The sequence below is a fragment of the Balaenoptera borealis genome (genome assembly GCF_965194805.1).
Source record: "Balaenoptera borealis genome assembly, chromosome: 1".
NCBI classification, from domain to species: Eukaryota; Metazoa; Chordata; class Mammalia; order Artiodactyla; family Balaenopteridae; genus Balaenoptera; species Balaenoptera borealis.
The window spans coordinates 47,088,439-47,107,655 of NC_138860.1; the positions used below are offsets into that span (position 1 = coordinate 47,088,439).

The window sequence follows — 19,217 nt, forward strand, 5'->3', positions numbered from 1 at the left end:
GATGGGTCGTTAGGGTGAAGCCAATGTCATCCAGCTTATTCCTGGAGGGTTCTCCTTTCCCATGCTATTCAGTATTTCTTACTGGTAGCTGAAGTCTCCCTCTCTTGCAGGACTAGTTTAATGTACAAAGAGAGTTTATTACTGCTCGTAGAAAAGAACCTTAGTAAAGCACATAGATATCTGTAATAACATTCATGAGCCTTTGGATACTTCTATGGCTCCTTAAATCTGGGAATAATCAGGCCAGCCTCATTATCTGTGTAACTCCCTGTAGTAGCCTCAGGATATGTGTGTGTTTAGTGCAGTCATTGGGAATTTAGGAGCTAAGGTGAGGGGCTGCAGGAAGACCCAGTCCTCATGCGGGACAATCTGAATGCACATTTTTGGGACTTCATGGACCAGTATGTGTCCCCTCTATAAGGTTTCCCTCAGATCCACGTGATGTGGAAATGATGCCTTTTCCCAAAGGGCTACCACCAAGTGCAGGACCCTTTCTCTCTCTACTTCTTTCAGAAAAATTCTAAGGGAGTTGAAAACTTCTGGTAAAGAAGCTACTCAAATTAAGAGCTTGGTAATTCAATTTGGAACCTTTGGAAAGAAAAGGAATTTGTTAAGACTAGATTCTTCTTATTCTTTGAATGACTTTAAATTTTTCTACAGTGGATATAAATAATAAGAATAGCTAATATTTTGTACCCAGGTGACAGGACCAGTATTATCTCAGTTTTACAGATGATGAAACTGACGCATAGGAACTGGTCCAAGGCAAACACTTAGTAAACTTATGTCTGCTGATAAATCTAACTATTTGCCAAACTTCTTCCTACCCCTTCATCTCATATGTTTTAGGTTTGATTTACCTTTGGCCTCCTGAAGAATAACTTTTTGACCTGATATGAAATATAAACAAATCTTCACCACAGTTTTCCCTGTCTTTTCCACTCCTTATTCCAAAACTTTGTTCATTACATTTACTTTACTTTTCAAATAGCCTAGAAAAAGAGTTGAATAATCTGTGTTTCTTTTCCTTTTTTCTTCCTGCATTAGATTTTCATGATAAACCTGAAGCGCAGAAAGGACAGGCGGGACCGGATGTTACGTACCCTGTACGAGCAGGAGATTGAGGTCAAGATTGTCGAGGCTGTGGATGGAAAGTGAGTTGGGTTTTTTCCTCGAGCCCTTGCAGATGTGGTTGGAGTGGGGATGCACCCTCTCTGACAGAGGTTTAGTCTTGGTGGGAGGAATCTGCACTCATTGCAAGATAGACACGTCTTCACAATGCAGCCTACTTTGGGAAAACTTTATGACTCATAGTAGCTTATATATGTTAATTTCACTGAGTAGAGCAGAAATCCACTCACCATCCAGTGCTCTCTGGTCTTCATTATGCTGAAGGTTTGCACTGGACGTGATTTTCCACTGTCCCTGGGGGTTCTTCCAGTGGCTGTGGTGGTTTCCAGCCCCGTAGTGCATTGGAAGGAATGCGATCAGAGTTGCATTCAGAGCTTGATTTAGAGCAAAGCGTCTAACCTTGGGTGACCTGAAGAAAGTAAATGGAAAAAATGCATAACAGTCTGTGTCTCCTGTTGCATGAGATGCTTGCCACAGTCTGCCTGGGCTGATCACTTTTCCCAGGAACATGGCAGGAAAGTCACATAGGGTACCTGGTTAGATTCCTTCAAGGGTTTTTGTTATTGATGTTGTTGTTCTGTTTTGCTTTGCTTTGCTTTTTTATTTGACACTGTTATTTCAAGGCATAGATATTTGCAAAACCTGCAATACCATGTTATATATGAATTTGGAATATGAATGGCTCTAAAGAGTATGACTAGAAGCTGTTGTGGAAGTTTTTGTGACTCCTTTAGAGAATCTCATCAGTGTTTCTCAAAGTGTGGCCTGGACACCCATGTCAGAGTCCCTAGGGGCTGGTTAAGAGGGCAGCTTCCTGAGTCCCAGAGCCGCTGAATTATGATCTGTAGGGAATCTTCATTTAAGAAGTCTCAAGGTGATTGTTTGGTAAGGTTGCCACATAAAATACAGGATACCCAGTTAAATTTGTCTCAAACATTGCATGGGTCTTATTTATACTAAAAAATTACTGTTTATCCGAAATATAAATTTGACTGGACATTCTGTGTTTTACTTGCTAAATCTGGCAACCCTATTCTTGGATGCACTAGAGTTTGGGAACCACTGTTTCAAATACCTCTAATAGCCCCCATCTCCTTCATAGGCCACACGGACCAAGGAAAACTAGTTGAATTGTGAGAGTTCTTTATACACTCTGGATACAAGCCTCTTGTCAGATATATAATTTGCAAATATTTTCTCCCATTTTATGTCATCTTTTCACTTTCATGATGGTGTCCATTGAAACACAAAAGTTTTTAATTTGATGAAGTCCAGTTTATATTTTTGTTGTTGCTTGTGCTTTTGGTGTCGTATCTAAGACTCCATTGCCAAATCCAAAGCCACAAAGACTTGGTTCTGTGTTTTCTTCTAAGAGTTTTATAGTTTTATCTTTTATATGTATCTCTTACACATTAGATCTTTGATATATTTTGAGTTAGTTTTTTATATGGTGTGAGGTAGGGGTCCAATTCATTCTTCTGTACATGGTTATCTAGTTGTCCCTGCACCATTTGTTAAAAGACTATTCTTTCATTTACTGAATTGTCTTGGCAACCTTGTCAAAAAATAATTAACTCTAAATATAAGGGTTTATTGCTGGATTCTCAATTCTGTTCCATTGATGTGTACACCAGTCCCTATGCCTCACAGTAGCTTCTTATGTAAGGAAGTATGAGTCCTTCAACTTTGTTATTCTTTTTCAAGATTGTTTAGGCTATTCTAGGTCCCTTGGATTTCCATATGAATTTTAGCATTAGCTTATCATTTTCCACACAAAAAAAGACAGTTTGGATTTTAATAGGAATTGCATTGAAGCTGTAGATCAATTGAGGGGAGAATTTCTGTCTCAACAATATGAAGTCTTCTGATTCATGATCATGGGATATCTTTCCTTTTATTTAGAGCTTTAATTCTCTGATGTTTTGTAGTTTTTAGTGTGCAAGTCTTCCATTAATTTTGTTAAATTTATTCTTAAGTATTTTACTCTTTTTGATGCTATGGTAAGTGGAATTGTTTCCTTAATTTAAGTTTTAGATTGCAAATTGCTAAGTGCATAGAAATACAGTTGATTTTTTTATATTGATCTTATATCCTACAACCTTGCTGAACTCATTTATTAGTTCTAATAGTGTTTGTGTGTGTGTGTGTGTGTGTGTGTGTGTGAGTGGTCAGGCCATTCAAGATGGCTCTTCTCTTGCTCTTTGTACATCTGCTTTACCAGTCTCTGCTTCACTCACATGACTATCCAATCCCCTTAATTATAGGGCTTAATCAGTAACTGCCTGCATGTTTGCCCCTGCCCCAGCTGCTGGTTTCCCTGGTAACTGATGAGAAAGCATGATGTTAATTCCCCCCTATAAATGGTAAACTCCTTCTCCCTGGAGTAGTGGAGATTTCTGTGGTGTCCTACCTGTTGTCTGCCATACACAGTGGAGTGACGTTCCAGGACTGTTGGCTTCAGACTTGTAAGATTCCCCCTGTCCAGTAAACCATTGATGTCTCTGTGGCTGTGTCTGGGCTCTTTCTTCGGTCTCGAGGCTGAATAATTATAAAGCTTGCAGACCTATGGGGTGCAGTTCAACAATTGTCGAGCTAGCCAGGAGGCTGAGGAAACTCCTGTGAGCACCAAAATGTTGGGAACCAAGGACAGGTAATGAAAAGTTGTGGGGGTGATCCTGAGGTGTCTGTCCACTAGCACATGGGGCCCTGTGGCTGCTGTCCTTGATGAATGGGGGCTGTCAGGAGAGCCTGGATGGTCAAATCGGGACCCCAAAGTGTGGTATCCTACCAAGAGTGATGAAAGAGAGGAAGAAGATTGGGACGAGGTCAGAGGTCCCACAGGATACAGATGGAGATCAGCTCCTTTCCCCAGACTGGAGGCAACTGACCGCCATGAGCGATGTCTTTCTCTTCCATTATATTGATGATGTCCTGTTAACCTCAGAGTCTCTGACCAGTTTAGAAGCATCAGCCCCATGCTCATGGCTCATCTGACTGCACAGGGACAGCTAGTGAATACAAACGCTTTGTTTAGCCTACAACGTGTTACAGCAGGTGGAAGACATTACAAAAGGCCTACCGGAGTCCTGGAGCAACACAAAAAAAACCACTCTGCAGGATCTAGAGCAGCCGTGCACGACATACAGGAACCCCATGGACATCGATAGAGACCAAGGAACCCACTTTACCGGCCATGAAGTTGAGAAATGGGCTGATAAAAGTGACATACACTGGCATTTCCACCTGCCCTACAACCCCACTGCTGCCAAGCTAATCGAAAGGATAAATGGACTATTTAAACAACAAGTGAGATGGGAAACTTGCCCTCTCAAGTTTCCAGGAGGCTAATTCAAGCCCTACAAACTAAAACTGAACATCCCAGGAACTATCATCCCAGTGCCTACGCCATGTTAACCCTGAGGCAACTAGTCGACACCATCCAAGTTCAGCTGCTGACCACCAACGGACCATTGCCAACTATTGGTCCGGACAATAACTCACTTTTGCCCTTCCACAGGATCTACCCTCAGGGGAACACATTAAAAAATGGCCCTGGGACTGGCAGGTAAGTCCCCGGTGGTTTGGATTTGCCGCCCTGTGGGCAATAGGATTGGAAAGATTTCACCTAGCTTCTACCCGGCCTCACCTGAGACTACTAAGGTAATTAATCAGGACGCCCTACTGGAAAAAGACACCATTATATTATTCTTGTGATCTGTTGTTATACCATCTCTCTGTAATTCAGCAGCAGCTGGGCTGTGGGGACTGAGGGTGGACAGGCCGTATGGTACAGCAGGCCAGGCAAAAAACCACAGGCAGGGGTATGATCTCGGAATGCTGCTACTGCTTATAATTTGCTTAATGGTCATAATCTCCCCTGTATTGTGCCTGTTGAAACATCACATTCCATCCCTAGCCTGAGTTCAGGGAATCTGTTTGAGGACTGGGCAAAAACAGTGGCCTTACTGCAAACTGAGTCTGATTACTGGGTCTGCAGTGAGATGCCAGAGAAAGCTGACCTCGTTAATGTGACCATGTTGGGGACGACTGCAGACTCTCACCTTCTTCCTGTCCTGCAAGCCAAGCCCCTGGCTTACTCTTGGTACTCCTTAGCTGCTATTGTTTGTGTTGCATTTGTGGTGCTTGTTTGCAGTGCACCTCTACATACCTGAGCCCAGGGATATCTCAGAAGAGGGGCAGACCAAGACTGTAAAGGTCGTGCAGGGTATGTAGGGGTGCAGTGTATGGTCAGACCACTCCAGATGGCTGTTCTCTTGCTCTATGTATATTCTCTGCTTGACCAGTGCCTGCTTCACTCACATGACTATCCAATCCTCTTAATTATAGGGCTTAATCAGTAACTTGCCCCCTGCCCCAGCCGCTGGTTTCCCTGGTAACTGATGAGCCCACCTGATGTCAATTCCCCCTATAAATGGTAGCCTCTTTCGTCTCCTAAGTAGCGAAGATTGCTGCTGTGTCCTGCCTGTTGTCTGCCATACATGGTGGAGTGTTGCTTCAGGACCTTTTGTTTCAACTTGTAAGATCCCCTGTCCAATAAACCATTGGTGTTGCTGTAGCTATCTCTGGGCTCTTCCTTCTTTCTTGAGACCAGGCAATTACGAGGCTTGAAGGCCTTCAAGGTGCAGCCCAACAGTGTGTGTATTCCTTTGGATTGTCTCTATACAAGGCTATGTCATCTGCAAATGTAGATAGTGTTACTTCCTCTTTTCCAACCTGAATATCGTTTTATTTTGTTTACCCAATTAAATTACCCTGGCTAGATCCTCAAGTACAATGTTGGATAGAAGTGATAAGAGTGGACAGCCTTGGCTTGTTCCTGATATTAGGGAGAAGCATTCAGTCTTTCACCATTAAATACAATCTTAGCTGTGGAGTTTTCACAGATGGCCTTGATTGGGTTGTGTGTTTTTTATCATGGAAGGGTGTTGGTGTCTTAGTTTGGACTGCTGTAACAAGTTACCATAGACCAGGTGGCTCAGATAACATTTATTTCTCGAAATTGCAGAGGCTGGGAAGTCCCAGAGAAGGGTGCCAGCATGGCTGGATTACAGTGAGAGACCTCTTCCTGGTTTGTAGGTGGCTATCCTCTTGTGCCTTCATACAGCAAAGAGAGGAGGGAAAGCAAGCTCTGTGTCTCTTCTTATAAGGGCACTAATCTCATTTATGAGCATTGCACCCTCATGACCTAAGGCCCCACCTCCTAATAATATCAACATGTGAACTTGGAGGCAATATAAACATTTAATCCATATACAGTTGGATTTTTGTCAAGTTTTATGTCTATTGAGATAATCATGTGATGTTTGTCTGTTAATAATTAACAGACAAACATCACATGACTTTTTTTTCACATGTTAAACGAACCTTGCAATTCTGGGATAAATCCCACTTGTCATGATGTATAATGCCTTTTATGTGATGCTGGATTCTGTTTACTTGTATTTTCTTGAGGACTTTTCTATTTATATTAATAAGGGATATTGGTCTGTAGTCTTGTTATGGCTTTTTCTGGTTTTGGTATCAGGATAATACTTCATAGAATGAGTTGGGAAGTGCTCCCTCATCTGTTTTTGGTAAGAGTTTATGAAAGATTGGTGTTAATTCTTTAAATGTTTGGCAGAATTCTTTAGTGAAGCCATCTGGTCCTGGACTGTGTTGTGGGACATTTTTTTTTTTTACTAATTCAACCTCTTTACTTTGTTATAGGTATATTCAGAATTTCTATTTCTTGAGTCAGTTTGTATCTTTCTAGCAATGTGTCCATTTTATCCAGGTTATCTAATTTGTTGGTGTATAATTGTTCATAGTATTTTCTTATCCTCTTTACTTCCATAAGGTCAGTAGGGATTGCCCCCTCTTTCTTTCTTCATTTTAATAATTTGAGTTTACTCTCTTGTATTTGGCTAAAGGATTATCAATTTTGCTCTTTCCAAAGAACCAACTTTTGGTCTTGTTTTTTCTCTATTTTTCTATTCTCTATTTCATTTATTTCCACTTTAGTCGTTGTTTCCTTCCTTTTGCTTGTTTGGGTTTACTTTGCTCTTTTTCTAGTTTCTTAAAATGGAAAAGCAGATTATTTGAGTTTTTTTTTTTTTTTTAAACATCTTTATTGAAGTATAATTGCCTTACAATAGTGTGTTAGCTTCTGCTTTATAACAAAGTGAATCAGTTATACATATACAATATGTTCCCATTTCTCTTCCCTCTTGCATCTCCCTCCCTCCCACCCTCCCCATCCCACCCCTCTAGGTGGTCACAAAGCACCGAGCTGATCTCCCTGTGCTATGCGGCTGCTTCCCACTAGCTATCTATTTTACATTTGGTAGTGTATATATGTCCATGACACTCTCTTACCCTGTCACATCTCACCCCACCCCCTCCCCATATCCTCAAGTCCATTCTCTAGTAGGTCTGTGTCTTTATTCCCGTCTTGCCACTAGGTTCTTCATGGCCTTTTTTTTTTTTCCTTAGATTCCGTATATATGTGTTAGCATACTGTATTTGTTTTTCTCTTTCTGACTTACTTCACTCTGTATGACAGACTCTAACTCCATCCACCTCATTACAAATACCTCCATTTCATTTCTTTTTATGGCTGAGTAATATTCCATTGTATATATGTGCCACATCTTCTTTATCCATTCATCTGTCGATGGACATTTAGGTTGCTTCCAGGTCCTGGCTATTGTAAATAGAGCTGCAATGAACATTGTGGTACATGACACTTTTTGACCTATGGTTTTCTCAGGGTATATGCCCAGTAGTGGGATTGCTGGGTCGTATGGTAGTTCTATTTGTAGTTTTTTAAGGAACCTCCATACTGTTCTCCATAGTGGCTGTATCAATTTACATTCCCACCAACAGTGCAAGAGTGTTCCCTTTCCTCCACATCCTCTCCAGCATTTATTGTTTCTAGATTTTTTGATGATGGCCATTCTGACCGGTGTGAGATGATATCTCATTGTAGTTTTGATTTGCATTTCTCTAATGATTAATGATGTTGAGCATTCTTTCATGTGTCTGTAGGCCATCTGTATATCTTCTTTGGAGAAATGTCTATTTAGGTCTTCTGCCCATTTTTGGATTGGGTTGTTCGTTTTTTTGTTATTGAGCTGCATGAGCTGCTTGTAAATCTTGGAGATTAATCCTTTGTCAGTTGCTTCATTTGCAAATATTTTCTCCCATTCTAAGGGTTGTCTTTTGGTCTTGTTTATGGTTTCCTTTGCTGTGCAAAAGCTTTTAAGTTTCATTAGGTCCCATTTGTTTATTTATGTTCTTATTTCCATTTCTCTGGGAGCTGGGTCAAAAAGAATCTTGCTGTGATGTATGTCATAGAGTGTTCTGCCTATGTTTTCCTCTAAGAGTTTGATAGTGTCTGGCCTTACACTTAGGTCTTTAATCCATTTGGAGTTTATTTTTGTGCATGGTGTCAGGGAGTGTTCTAATTTCATACTTTTACATGTACCTGTCCAATTTTCCCAGCACCACTTATTGAAGAGGCTGTCTTTTCTCCACTGTATATGCTTGCCTCCTTTATCAAAGATAAGGTGACCATATGTGTGTGGGTTTATCTCTGGGCTTTCTATCCTGTTCCATTGGTCTATATTTCTGTTTTTGTGCCAGTACCAAACTGTCTTGATTACTGAAGCTTTGTAGTATAGTCTGAAGTCAGGGAGCCTGATTCCCCCAGCTCCATTTTTCGTTCTCAAGATTGCTTTGGCTATTCGGGGTCTTTTGTGTTTCCATACAAATTGTGAAATTTTTTGTTCTAGTTCTGTGAAAAATGCCAGTGGTAGTTTGATAGGAATTGCATTGAATCTGTAGATTGCTTTGGGTAGTAGAGTCATTTTCACAATGTTGATTCTTCCAATCCAGGAACATGGTATATCTCTCCATCTATTTGTATCATCTTTAATTTCTTTCATCAGTGTCTTATAATTTTCTGCATACAGGTCTTTTGTCTCCTTAGGTAGGTTTATTCCTAGATATCTTATTCTTTTTGTTGCAATGGTAAACGGGAGTGTTTTCTTAATTTCACTTTCAGATTTTTCGTCATTAGTGTATAGAAATGCAAGCGATTTCTGTGCATTAATTTTGTATCCTGCTACTTTACCAAATTCATTGATTAGCTCTAGGAGTTTTCTGGTAGCCTCTTTAGGATTCTCTATGTATAGTATCATGTCATCTGCAAATAGTGACAGCTTTACTTCTTCTTTTCCGATTTGGATTCCTTTTATTTCTTTGTCTTCTCTGATTGCTGTGGCTAGGACTTCCAAAACTATGTTGAATAATAGTGGTGAGAGTGGGCAACCTTGTCTTGTTCCTGATCTTAGTGGAAATGGTTTCAGTTTTTCACCATTGAGGACAATGTTGGCTGTGGGTTTGTCATATATGGTCTTTATTATGTTGAGGAAAGTTCCCTCTATGCCTACTTTCTGCAGGGCTTTTATCATAAATGGGTGTTGAATTTTGTCGAAAGCTTTCTCTGCATCTATTGAGATGATCATATGGTTTTTCTCCTTCAATTTGTTAATATGGTGTATCACATTGATTGATTTGCGTATATTGAAGAATCCTTGCATTCCTGGGATAAACCCCACTTGATCATGGTGTATGATCCTTTTAATGTGCTGTTGGATTCTGTTTGCGAGTATTTTGTTGAGGATTTTTGCATCTATGTTCATCAGTGATATTGGCCTGTAGTTTTCTTTCTTTGTGACATCTTTGTCTGGTTTTGGTATCAGGGTGATGGTGGCCTCGTAGAATGAGTTTGGGAGTGTTCCTCCCTCTGCAATATTTTGGAAGAGTTTGAGAAGGATAGGTGTTAGCTCTTCTCTAAATGTTTGATAGAATTCACCTGTGAAGCCATCTGGTCCTGGGCTTTTGTTTGTTGGAAGGTTTTTAATCACAGTTTCAATTTCAGTGCTTGTGATTGGTCTGTTCATATTTTCTATTTCTTCCTGGTTCAGTCTCGGCAGTTTGTGCATTTCTAAGAATCTGTCCATTTCTTCCAGGTTGTCCATTTTATTGGCATAGAGTTGCTTGTAGTAATCTCTCATGATCTTTTGTATTTCTGCAGTGTCAGTGGTTATTTCTCCTTTTTCATTTCTAATTCTATTGATCTGAGTCTTCTCCCTTTTTCTCTTGATGAGTCTGGCTAATGGTTTATCAATTTTGTTTATCTTCTCAAAGAACCAGCTTTTAGTTTTATTGATTTTTGCTATTGTTTCCTTCATTTCTTTTTCATTTATTTCTGACCTGATCTTTATGATTTCTTTCCTTCTGCTGGCTTTGGGGTTTTTTTGTTCTTCTTTCTCTAACTGCTTTAGGTGCAAGGTTAGGTTGTTTATTTGAGATGTTTCCTGTTTCTTGATGTAGGCTTGTATTGCTATAAACTTCCCTATTAGCACTGCTTTTGCTGCATCCCATAGGTTTTGGGTCGTCGTATCTCCATTGTCATTTGTTTCTAGGTATTTTTTGATTTCCCCTTTGATTTCTTCAGTGATCACTTCGTTATTAAGTAGTGTATTGTGTAGCTTCCATGTGTTTGTATTTTTTACAGATCTTTTCCTGTAATTGATATCTAGTCTCATAGCGTTGTGGTCGGAAAAGATACTTGATACGATTTCAATTTTCTTAAATTTACCAAGGTTTGATTTGTGACCCAAGATATGATCTATCCTGGAGAATGTTCCATGAGCACTTGAGAAAAATGTGTATTCTGTTGTTTTTGGGTGGAATGTCCTATAAATATCAATTAAGTCCATCTTGTTTAATGTATCATTTAAAGCTTGTGTTTCCTTATTTATTTTCATTTTGGATGATCTGTCCATTGGTGAAAGTGGGGTGTTAAAGTCCCCTACTATGATTGTGTTGCTGTCGATTTCCCCTTTTATGGCTGTTAGTACTTGCCTTATGTATTGAGGTGCTCCTATGTTGGGTGCATAAATATTTACAATTGTTATACCTTCCTCTTGGATCGATCCCTTGATCATTATATAGTGTCCTTCTTTGTCTCTTGTAATAGTCTTTATTTTAAAGTCTATTTTGTCTGATATGAGAATTGCTACTCCAGCTTTCTTTTGATTTCCATTTGCATGGAATATCTTTTTCCATCCCCTCACTTTCAGTCTGTATGTGTCTCTAGGTCTGAAGTGGGTCTCTTGTAGACAGCATATATATGGGTCTTGTTTTTGTATCCATTCAGCCAGCCTGTGTCTTTTGGTGGGAGCATTTAATCCCTTTACATTCAAGGTAATTATCGATATGTATGTTCCTATTCCCATTTTCTTAAATGTTTTGGGTTTGTTATTGTAGGTGTTTTCCTTCTCTTGTGTTTCTTGCCTAGAGAAGTTCCTTTAGCATTTGTTGTAAAGCTGGTTTGGTAGTGCTGAACTCTCTCAGCTTTTGCTTGTCTGTAAAGGTTTTAATTTCTCCATCACATCTGAATGAGATCCTTGCTGGGTAGAGTAATCTTGGTTGTAGGTTCTTCTCCTTCATCACTTTAAGTATATCCTGCCACTCCCTTCTGGCTTGCAGAGTTTCTGCTGAAAGATCAGATGTTAACCTTATGGGGATTCCCTTGTGTGTTATTTGTTTTTTTTCCCTTGCTGCCTTTAATATGTTTTCCTTATGTTTAATTTTTGACAGTTTGATTAATATGTGTCTTGGCGTGTTTCTCCTTGGGTTTATCCTGTATGGGACTCTCTGTGCTTCCAGGACTTGATTAACTATTTCCTTTCCCATATTAGGGAAGTTTTCAACTGTAATCTCTTCAAATATTTTCTCAGTCCCTTTCTTTTTCTCTTCTTCTTCTGGGACCCCTATAATTCGAATGTTGGTGCGTTTAATGCTGTCCCAGAGGTCTCTGAGACTGTCCTCAGTTCTTTTCATTCTTTTTTCTTTATCCTGCTCTGCAGTAGTTATTTCCACCATTTTATCTTCCAGGTCACTTATCCGTTCTTCTGCCTCAGTTATTCTGCTATTGATCCCATCTAGAGTATTTTTAATTTCATTTATTGTGTTTTTCATCATTGCTTGATTCCTCTTTAGTTCTTCTACGTCCTTGTTAAATGCTTCTTGCATTTTGTCTATTCTATTTCCAAGATTTTGGATCATCCTTACTATCATTATTCTGAATTCTTTTTCAGGTAGACTACCTATTTCCTCTTCATTTGTTAAGTCTAGTGTGTTTTCACCCTGCTCCTTCATCTGCTGTGTGTTTTTCTGTCGTCTCATTTTGCTTATCTTACTGTGTTTGGGGTCTCCTTATCACAGGTTGCAGGTTTGTAGTTCCCATTGTTTTTGGTATCTGTCCCCAGTGGCTAAGGTTGGTTCAGTGGGTTGTGTAGGCTTCCTGGTGGAGGGAACTAGTGCCTGAGCTCTGGTGGATGAGGCTGGATCTTGTCTTTCTGGTGGGCACGTCCACGTCTGGTGGTGTATTTTGGGGTGTCTGTGGCCTTATTATGATTTTAGGCAGCCTCTCTGCTAATGGATGAGGCTGTGTTCCTGTCTTGCTAGTTGTTTGGCATAGGGTGTTCAGCACTGTAGCTTGCTGGTCATTGAGTGATGCTGGGTCTTGATGTTGAGATGGAGATCTCTGAGAGATTTTTGCCGTTTGGTATTACGTGGAGCTGGGAGGTCTCTTGTGGACCAGTGTCCTGAAGTTGGCTCTCCCACCTCCGAGGTACAGCCCTGATGCTTGGCTGAAGCACCAAGAGCCTTTCGTCCACACGGCTCAGAGTAAAAGGGAGAAAAAATAGAAAGAAAGAAAGAAAGGAAGGAAGGAAGGAAGGAAAGAAAGAAAGAAAGAAAGAAAGAAAGAAAGAAAAGAAAGAAAGAAGCTATAATATAGTGAAGTAAAATAAAGCTATTGTAAAGCAAAGCTATACAGACAAAATCTACCCCAGAAGCATATACATATACACTCACAAAAAAAAAAAGGAAAAGGGGAAAAATTAATATATCCTGCTCCCAAAGTCCACCTCCTGAATTTGGGATGATTCGTTGTCTATTCAGGTATTCAACAGATGCAGGCACATCAAGTTGTTTGTGGAGTTTTAATCCGCTTCTTCTGAGGCTGCTGGGACAGATTTCCCCTCCTCTTCTCTGTTCGCACAGCTCCTGGGGATCAGCTTTGGATTTGGACCCGCCTCTGCGTGTAGGTCGCCTGAGGGCGTCTGTTCCCCGCCCAGACAGGACGGGGTTAAAGGAGCAGCTGCTTCGGGGACTCTGGCTCACCCAGGCCGCGGGGAGGGAGGGGTACAGAGGAGGCGGGGCGAGCCTGCGGCGTCAGAGGCCGGTGTGACGTTGCAGCAGCCTGAGGCGCGCAGTGCGTTCTCCCGGGGGATGTTGTCCCTGGATCACGGGACGCTGGCAGTGGCGGGCTGCACGGGCTCCCGGGAGGGGCGGTGTGGAGAGTGACCTGTGCTCGCACACAGGCTTCTTGGAGGCGGCAGCAGCAGCCCCAGCGTCTCACGCCCGTCTCTGGGGTCCGCGCTGATAGCCGCGGCTCGTGCCAGTTTCTGGAGTTCGTTTAGGCGGCGCTCTGAATCCCCTCTCCTTGCGCGCCGCGAAACAAAGAGGCAAGAAAAAGTCTCTTGCCTCTTCGGCAGCTGCAGACTTTTTCCCGGTCTCCCTCCCAGCCAGCTGTGGTGCGCTAACCCCTTCAGGCTGTGTTCACGCCGCCAACCCCAGTCCTCTCCCTGCGATCCGATCCGACCAAAGCCCGAGCCTCCGCTCCCAGCCCTGCCCGCCCCGGCGGGGGAGCAGACAAGCCTCTCGGGCTGGTGAGCGCTGCTTGGCGCCGAGCCTCTGTGCGGGAGTCTCTCCGTTTTTCCCTCTGCGCCCCTGTTGCTATGGGATCCGCGCTGTTAGCTGTGGCTCGCGCCCGTCTCTGAAGTTCGTTTAGGCGGCGCTCTGAATCCCCTCTCCTCGCGCACCAGGAAACAGGGAAGAAAAAGTCTCTTGCCTCTTCGGCAGCTGCAGACTTTTTCCCGGACTCCCTCCCGGCTAGCTGTGGTGCGCTAACCCCTTCAGGCTGTGTTCACGCAGCCAGCCCCAGTCCTCTCCCTGCGACCGAAGCCCGAGCCTCAGCTCCCAGCCCCGCCCGCCCCGGCGGCTGAGCAGACAAGCCTCTCGGGCTGGTGAGTGCTGGTCAGCGCCGAGCCTCCGTGCGGGAAGTGCGGGAATCTCTCCGCTTTGCCCTCCGCACCCCTGTGGCTGCGCTCTCCTCCGTGGCTCCGAAGCTTCCCCCCCTCCGCCACCCGCAGTCTCTGCCCGCGAAGGGGCTCCTAGTGCGTGGAAATCTTTCCTCCTTCACAGCTCCCTCCCACTGGTGCAGGTGCCATCCCTATTCTTTTGTCTCTGTTATTTCTTTTTTCTTTTGCCCTACCCAAGTACGGGGGGAGTTTCTTGCCTTTTGGGAGGTCTGACGTTTTCTGCCAGCGTTCAGTGGGTGTTCTGTAGGAGCAGTTCCACGTGTAGATGTATTTCTACTGTATCTGTGGGAAGGAAGGTGATCTCCGCGTCTTACTCTTCCGCCATCTTCTCTCCTCCCCCCTTTTTTTTTTTTTTAACACAGGCGTTTGTAGCTGTAACTAGCCCTCTAAGTACTGCATTAGGTGCATCCTGTAAGCCTTGGTATACTGTGTTTTCATTTTCATTTGTCTCAAAATATTTTCTCATTTCCTCTGTGGTTTCTTTAACTCATTGGCTGTTAAGGAGTGTGTTGTTTAATTTCACATATTTGAATTTTCCAAGTTCCTATCAATTTTTAATTTCATCATGATTGTGGAACATACTTTGTATGATTTCAGTCATAGTTTTAAGTGTACTGAGGCTTTATGGTCTAACATATGGTCTTAGAGAATGTTACACATACAGTTGAAGAATGTGTATTTTGCTGCTTCTGGGTAGAGTGTTCTATAAATGTTAGGTCTAATTGGTTCTGTTTCCTGGCTAGTTCTATACATTACTGAAAATGGGGTATTAAAGTCTCCCACTATTTTTGAATTTTCTGTTTCTCCTTTTAGTTATGTCAGTTTGTTTCATGTTTTTGGTCTATTGTAAGATGCATATGTATTTATAATTATGTCTTCCTGATGGATTGACTCTTACCATTATAAAATATTCTCCTTTGGTAATTTTGTCTAAATTTTTTTGTCAGATATTACAGCAGTATAGTTCCTCCAGCTCTCTTGTGGTTGCTGTTGACATGGTATATCTTTCTCTATCCTTTTACTTTAGACCTATTTGCCTTTGAATCTAAAGTCTGTCTCTTGTAGATAGCACATAGTTGGATCGTCTTTCTAAAAACTCATTCTGCTAAGCTCTGTCTTTGATTACAGGGTTTAATCCACTCACATTTAATGTGATTACTGATAAGGTAGGATTTACACCTGCTGTCTTCTATTTTTTTTCGATACATCTTATGTCTTATTTGTTCCTCTATGCCTCCATTCTTATGAGGCATAAGAATGTCCATTCTTTTATGTTTAAAAGATATTTTCTACTTTAACATTTTAATTCCTTTGTTTCTTTTCCTATATATATTTTTAGTTATTTTCTCAGTGATTGCCCTGAGGATTACAATTAACATCTTAATTTATAGCAATCTAGTTCACATTAATACCAACTTCCTAGAAGAAAACAGGGGGGAATAAACTCCTTGACACCGGCTTAGGTGATGATTTTTTGGATTTGACACCAAAAGCAAAGGTGACAACAACAAAAAATTAAGTGGGACTGTATCAAACTTAAAAAGCTTCTGCACAGCAGAGGAAACCATCAAAATAAAGAGACAGGCTACCAAATGGGAGAAAATATTTGCAAATCATATATCTGATAAGGGTTTAACGTTCAAAATATATAAAGAACTTGTACAACTCAACAGCAAAAAAAAATCTGATTTAAAAATGGGAAGAGTATCTGAATAGAGATTTTTCCAAAGAACACATACAGAAAACCAACAAGTATTGATACATGAAAAGTTGAGCAACATCACTCATCATCAGGGAAATGCAAATCAAAACCACGAGCTCTCCCCTCCCACTTATTGGACTGTCTGTTATCAAATAGACAAGAAATAACAAGTATTGGGAAGGATGTGGAGAAAAGGGAACCCTTGTTCACTGTTGGGAATAAATTGGTGCAGCCACTGTGGAAAACAGATGTTCTTCAAAAAAAACTACCATGTGATACAGCAATTCCACTATTTATCCAAAGGAAATTAAAAAACTAACTCAAAGATATATGCACCCCCATGTTCATTTCAGCAATATTTATAATAGCCAAGGCATGGAAGTAACAATGTTTGACAATGGATGAATGGATAAAGAAAATATGTGTGTATATATACAATGGAATATTATTTGGCCATGAAAAAGAAGGAAGTCATGCCATTTGTGACATCATGGATGGACCTTGAAGGCATTATGCTAAGTGAAATAAGTCAGAGAAAGACAAATATGATATCACTTATATGTGGAATCTAAAAGCACACAAAACAAAACTCGTAGAGAACAGATTCATTGCCACAGGTGGGACTGGGAGGTGGATGAAATAGGTGAAGGGGTAAAACGTATAAACTTTTTTATAAAATAAGTCATGGGATATAGTATACAATGTGGTGACTACAGTTAATAATACTGTATGGCATACTTGAAAGTTGCTAAGAGAATAAATCTTAAGTTCTCATCACAAGAAAAATTTGTAGCTATGTGGTAATGAATACTAACTATACTTATCATGGAATCATTTCACAAAATACACAAAATATTGAATCCTTATGTTGTACACCTGAAACTAATGTTATACATCAACTATACCTCAATAAAAAAATACCAACTTAACTTCAATACTATATAAAAACTTAGCTACTATATAGCTTCATTCCTTCCCCCCTCCTTTGTTCTATTGTTACACAAATATTCCTTTATACATAATGTTCTTTATACATAATGTTCTTTAACATTATTTATACATAATGTTCTTTATACAATATAAGGGCCTATTTATATCTTATTGCTTTGTGCAGTGATAATTTAAATCAGATAAGGGGAAAAGTTATAAACAAAAGAACACTTATATTATTTGTATTTATTGATACCTATGCAGTTATATTTACCAGTGCTTTTCTTTCTTTATGTGGATTTGAGTTATTCTCTAGTTTCCTTTCATGTTAGCCTGAGGGATTCCCTTTAGTATTTCTTGTAGAGCATATCTACTAGTGACACTGTTTTTGTTTATCTGGGAATATCTTAATTTTTCCATTTTTGAAGGCTAGCTTGACTAGATATAGAATTCTTGGTTGATGGTCTCTTTCAGTCAGCACTTGAATATATCAATCTTCTGCCTTCTGGCCTCCACGGTTTCTGATGAGAATCAGCTATTAATCTTACTGAGAATACTTTGTATGTAGTGAGTCACTTCTCTCTTGCTTACAGGATTCTCTCTGCATTTTTATCTTTAACCTTTTTTTAGGTCCAAAGGAAAGATGTACACATGCACACAATTTCTCTTCTGATTCCTTCCTGTCCTCATCCATTCCAGTGTTTAATAGTATTTAAGCTTTCTATTAGCCACTCTCCTTCATTAGGAAAATACTTTTTCAAAGTTGTCAATAGTGATGATACTTAAAAACTGTGTCGGGCATTGCGAGGGGTATATAAAGTATAAGACCCTTTCTTGTCTTCACAAAGCTCATAATGCTACCACAACACATTAACCCTGAGGAGCTCCTAAGGAATAATGGGAAACATGAGGAGTCCTTCTCAGTGTGCAAAAAGGCTCTGGGGAATATGCAGAACTCTTCCTTCTGGCTTCTGTGGTGGGGCCTCTCAACCTGTTAATTTTTGGGCATGTTCTGTCTTGCAGGGCACTCAACACAAGCCAGCTGAAGGCCCTGAATATTGAAATGCTGCCCGGATATCGAGATCCCTACTCCTCCAGGCCTCTAACTAGGGGTGAAATTGGCTGCTTCCTTAGCCACTACTCTGTCTGGAAAGAGGTGAATAATGCTTCATTTCAATGTGCAGTTCTTTAATGAGGAGGAAGGAGAGTGGGACCTTGTAGGTGAACTAGGGCCACATATAAAGTGAACCCAGAACTGTTCTGGGAGTGTGCTTGGAAGCTGTCATTGCTTTATGTCTCCCTCTGACACAAGGCCAGTGACAAACAAGGAAGGGTAGCCTTGGTGCCACTTGGGATGATGATAGGGGAAGACACCCACGTTCTGGGGACCACACTCCTAGTGATGCATCCTCAACCTTAGTAGGAATGCCTTGTGTTTATCTAGCATATCATCATTTATTAAGTGACTCAGTGTAAGAAATCACCCGGAAGTCATGTGACATGGGTTAGGAGAGATGGGCCCATTTTACCCAAGAGAAAATAGTTATCTTGTTCAGGCAAGAAGGGGCAGAGCCAGGACTTGAACCCGTCTTACAGATCAGACATTGATAGGGGTGGTATTGAAGTGTGGGGTTCTTGGTTAAGGGTCAGTTCCCACAAGAAAAGAGAGTCCCCAAAGAAGTCCTCTTGAAAGGGCCTTCTCCCTTTTAATGATCCAGTCTATGCCTATCTTTTTTATTCAAGAAACTTTGTTTTATAGATAAACTTATATTTTATAGGAAAAAATATGTAGATCATAAGATCCTGGCCAATGACATTTCACAAATTAAATAATACAGCCAGGTTAACCAGTACCTACATCAAGAAACTGGTTACCAGCACCCCAGAAGCACAGCCCTTCTCTGTATTTTTTCCTAGCCATCAGTTTCCCAAGGGTGACCACTCTCCTGACTTCTAACAGCACAGAATAGTTTTGTCTACATTTATCCTTTTATTATGTGTACACACCATATGGTTCCATTCAATCTCTCAACATTACATTTGTGAGATTCACCTATAACTTTGCATTTAACTGTAGATCATTTACACTCATTGCTGTAAATACACCACAGTTTATTTATCCATTTTACTGTTGACGGACTTTTGCTTAGATTCCAGTTATGAGCTATTACATGTTGTGCTACTATACTTTTGACTTTTTGATACCTATTTTT

At 40.8% G+C, this 19,217-nt stretch overlaps 1 protein-coding gene across 4 annotated transcripts in view; it reads left to right on the forward strand.

The window, feature by feature from the left end:
• The window catches only part of COLGALT2 (collagen beta(1-O)galactosyltransferase 2), a 135,376-nt gene that overhangs the window by 102,117 nt on the left and 14,042 nt on the right, over window positions 1-19,217 (forward strand). For all 4 annotated transcript variants that reach the window (XM_082401822.1, XM_082401821.1, XM_082401820.1 and 1 more), the window contains 2 exons: window positions 1,048-1,154; window positions 18,028-18,160. In XM_082401822.1, coding sequence (XP_082257948.1) covers window positions 1,048-1,154; window positions 18,028-18,160 — 240 coding nt within the window. The remainder of the gene's footprint in view (window positions 1-1,047; window positions 1,155-18,027; window positions 18,161-19,217) is intronic.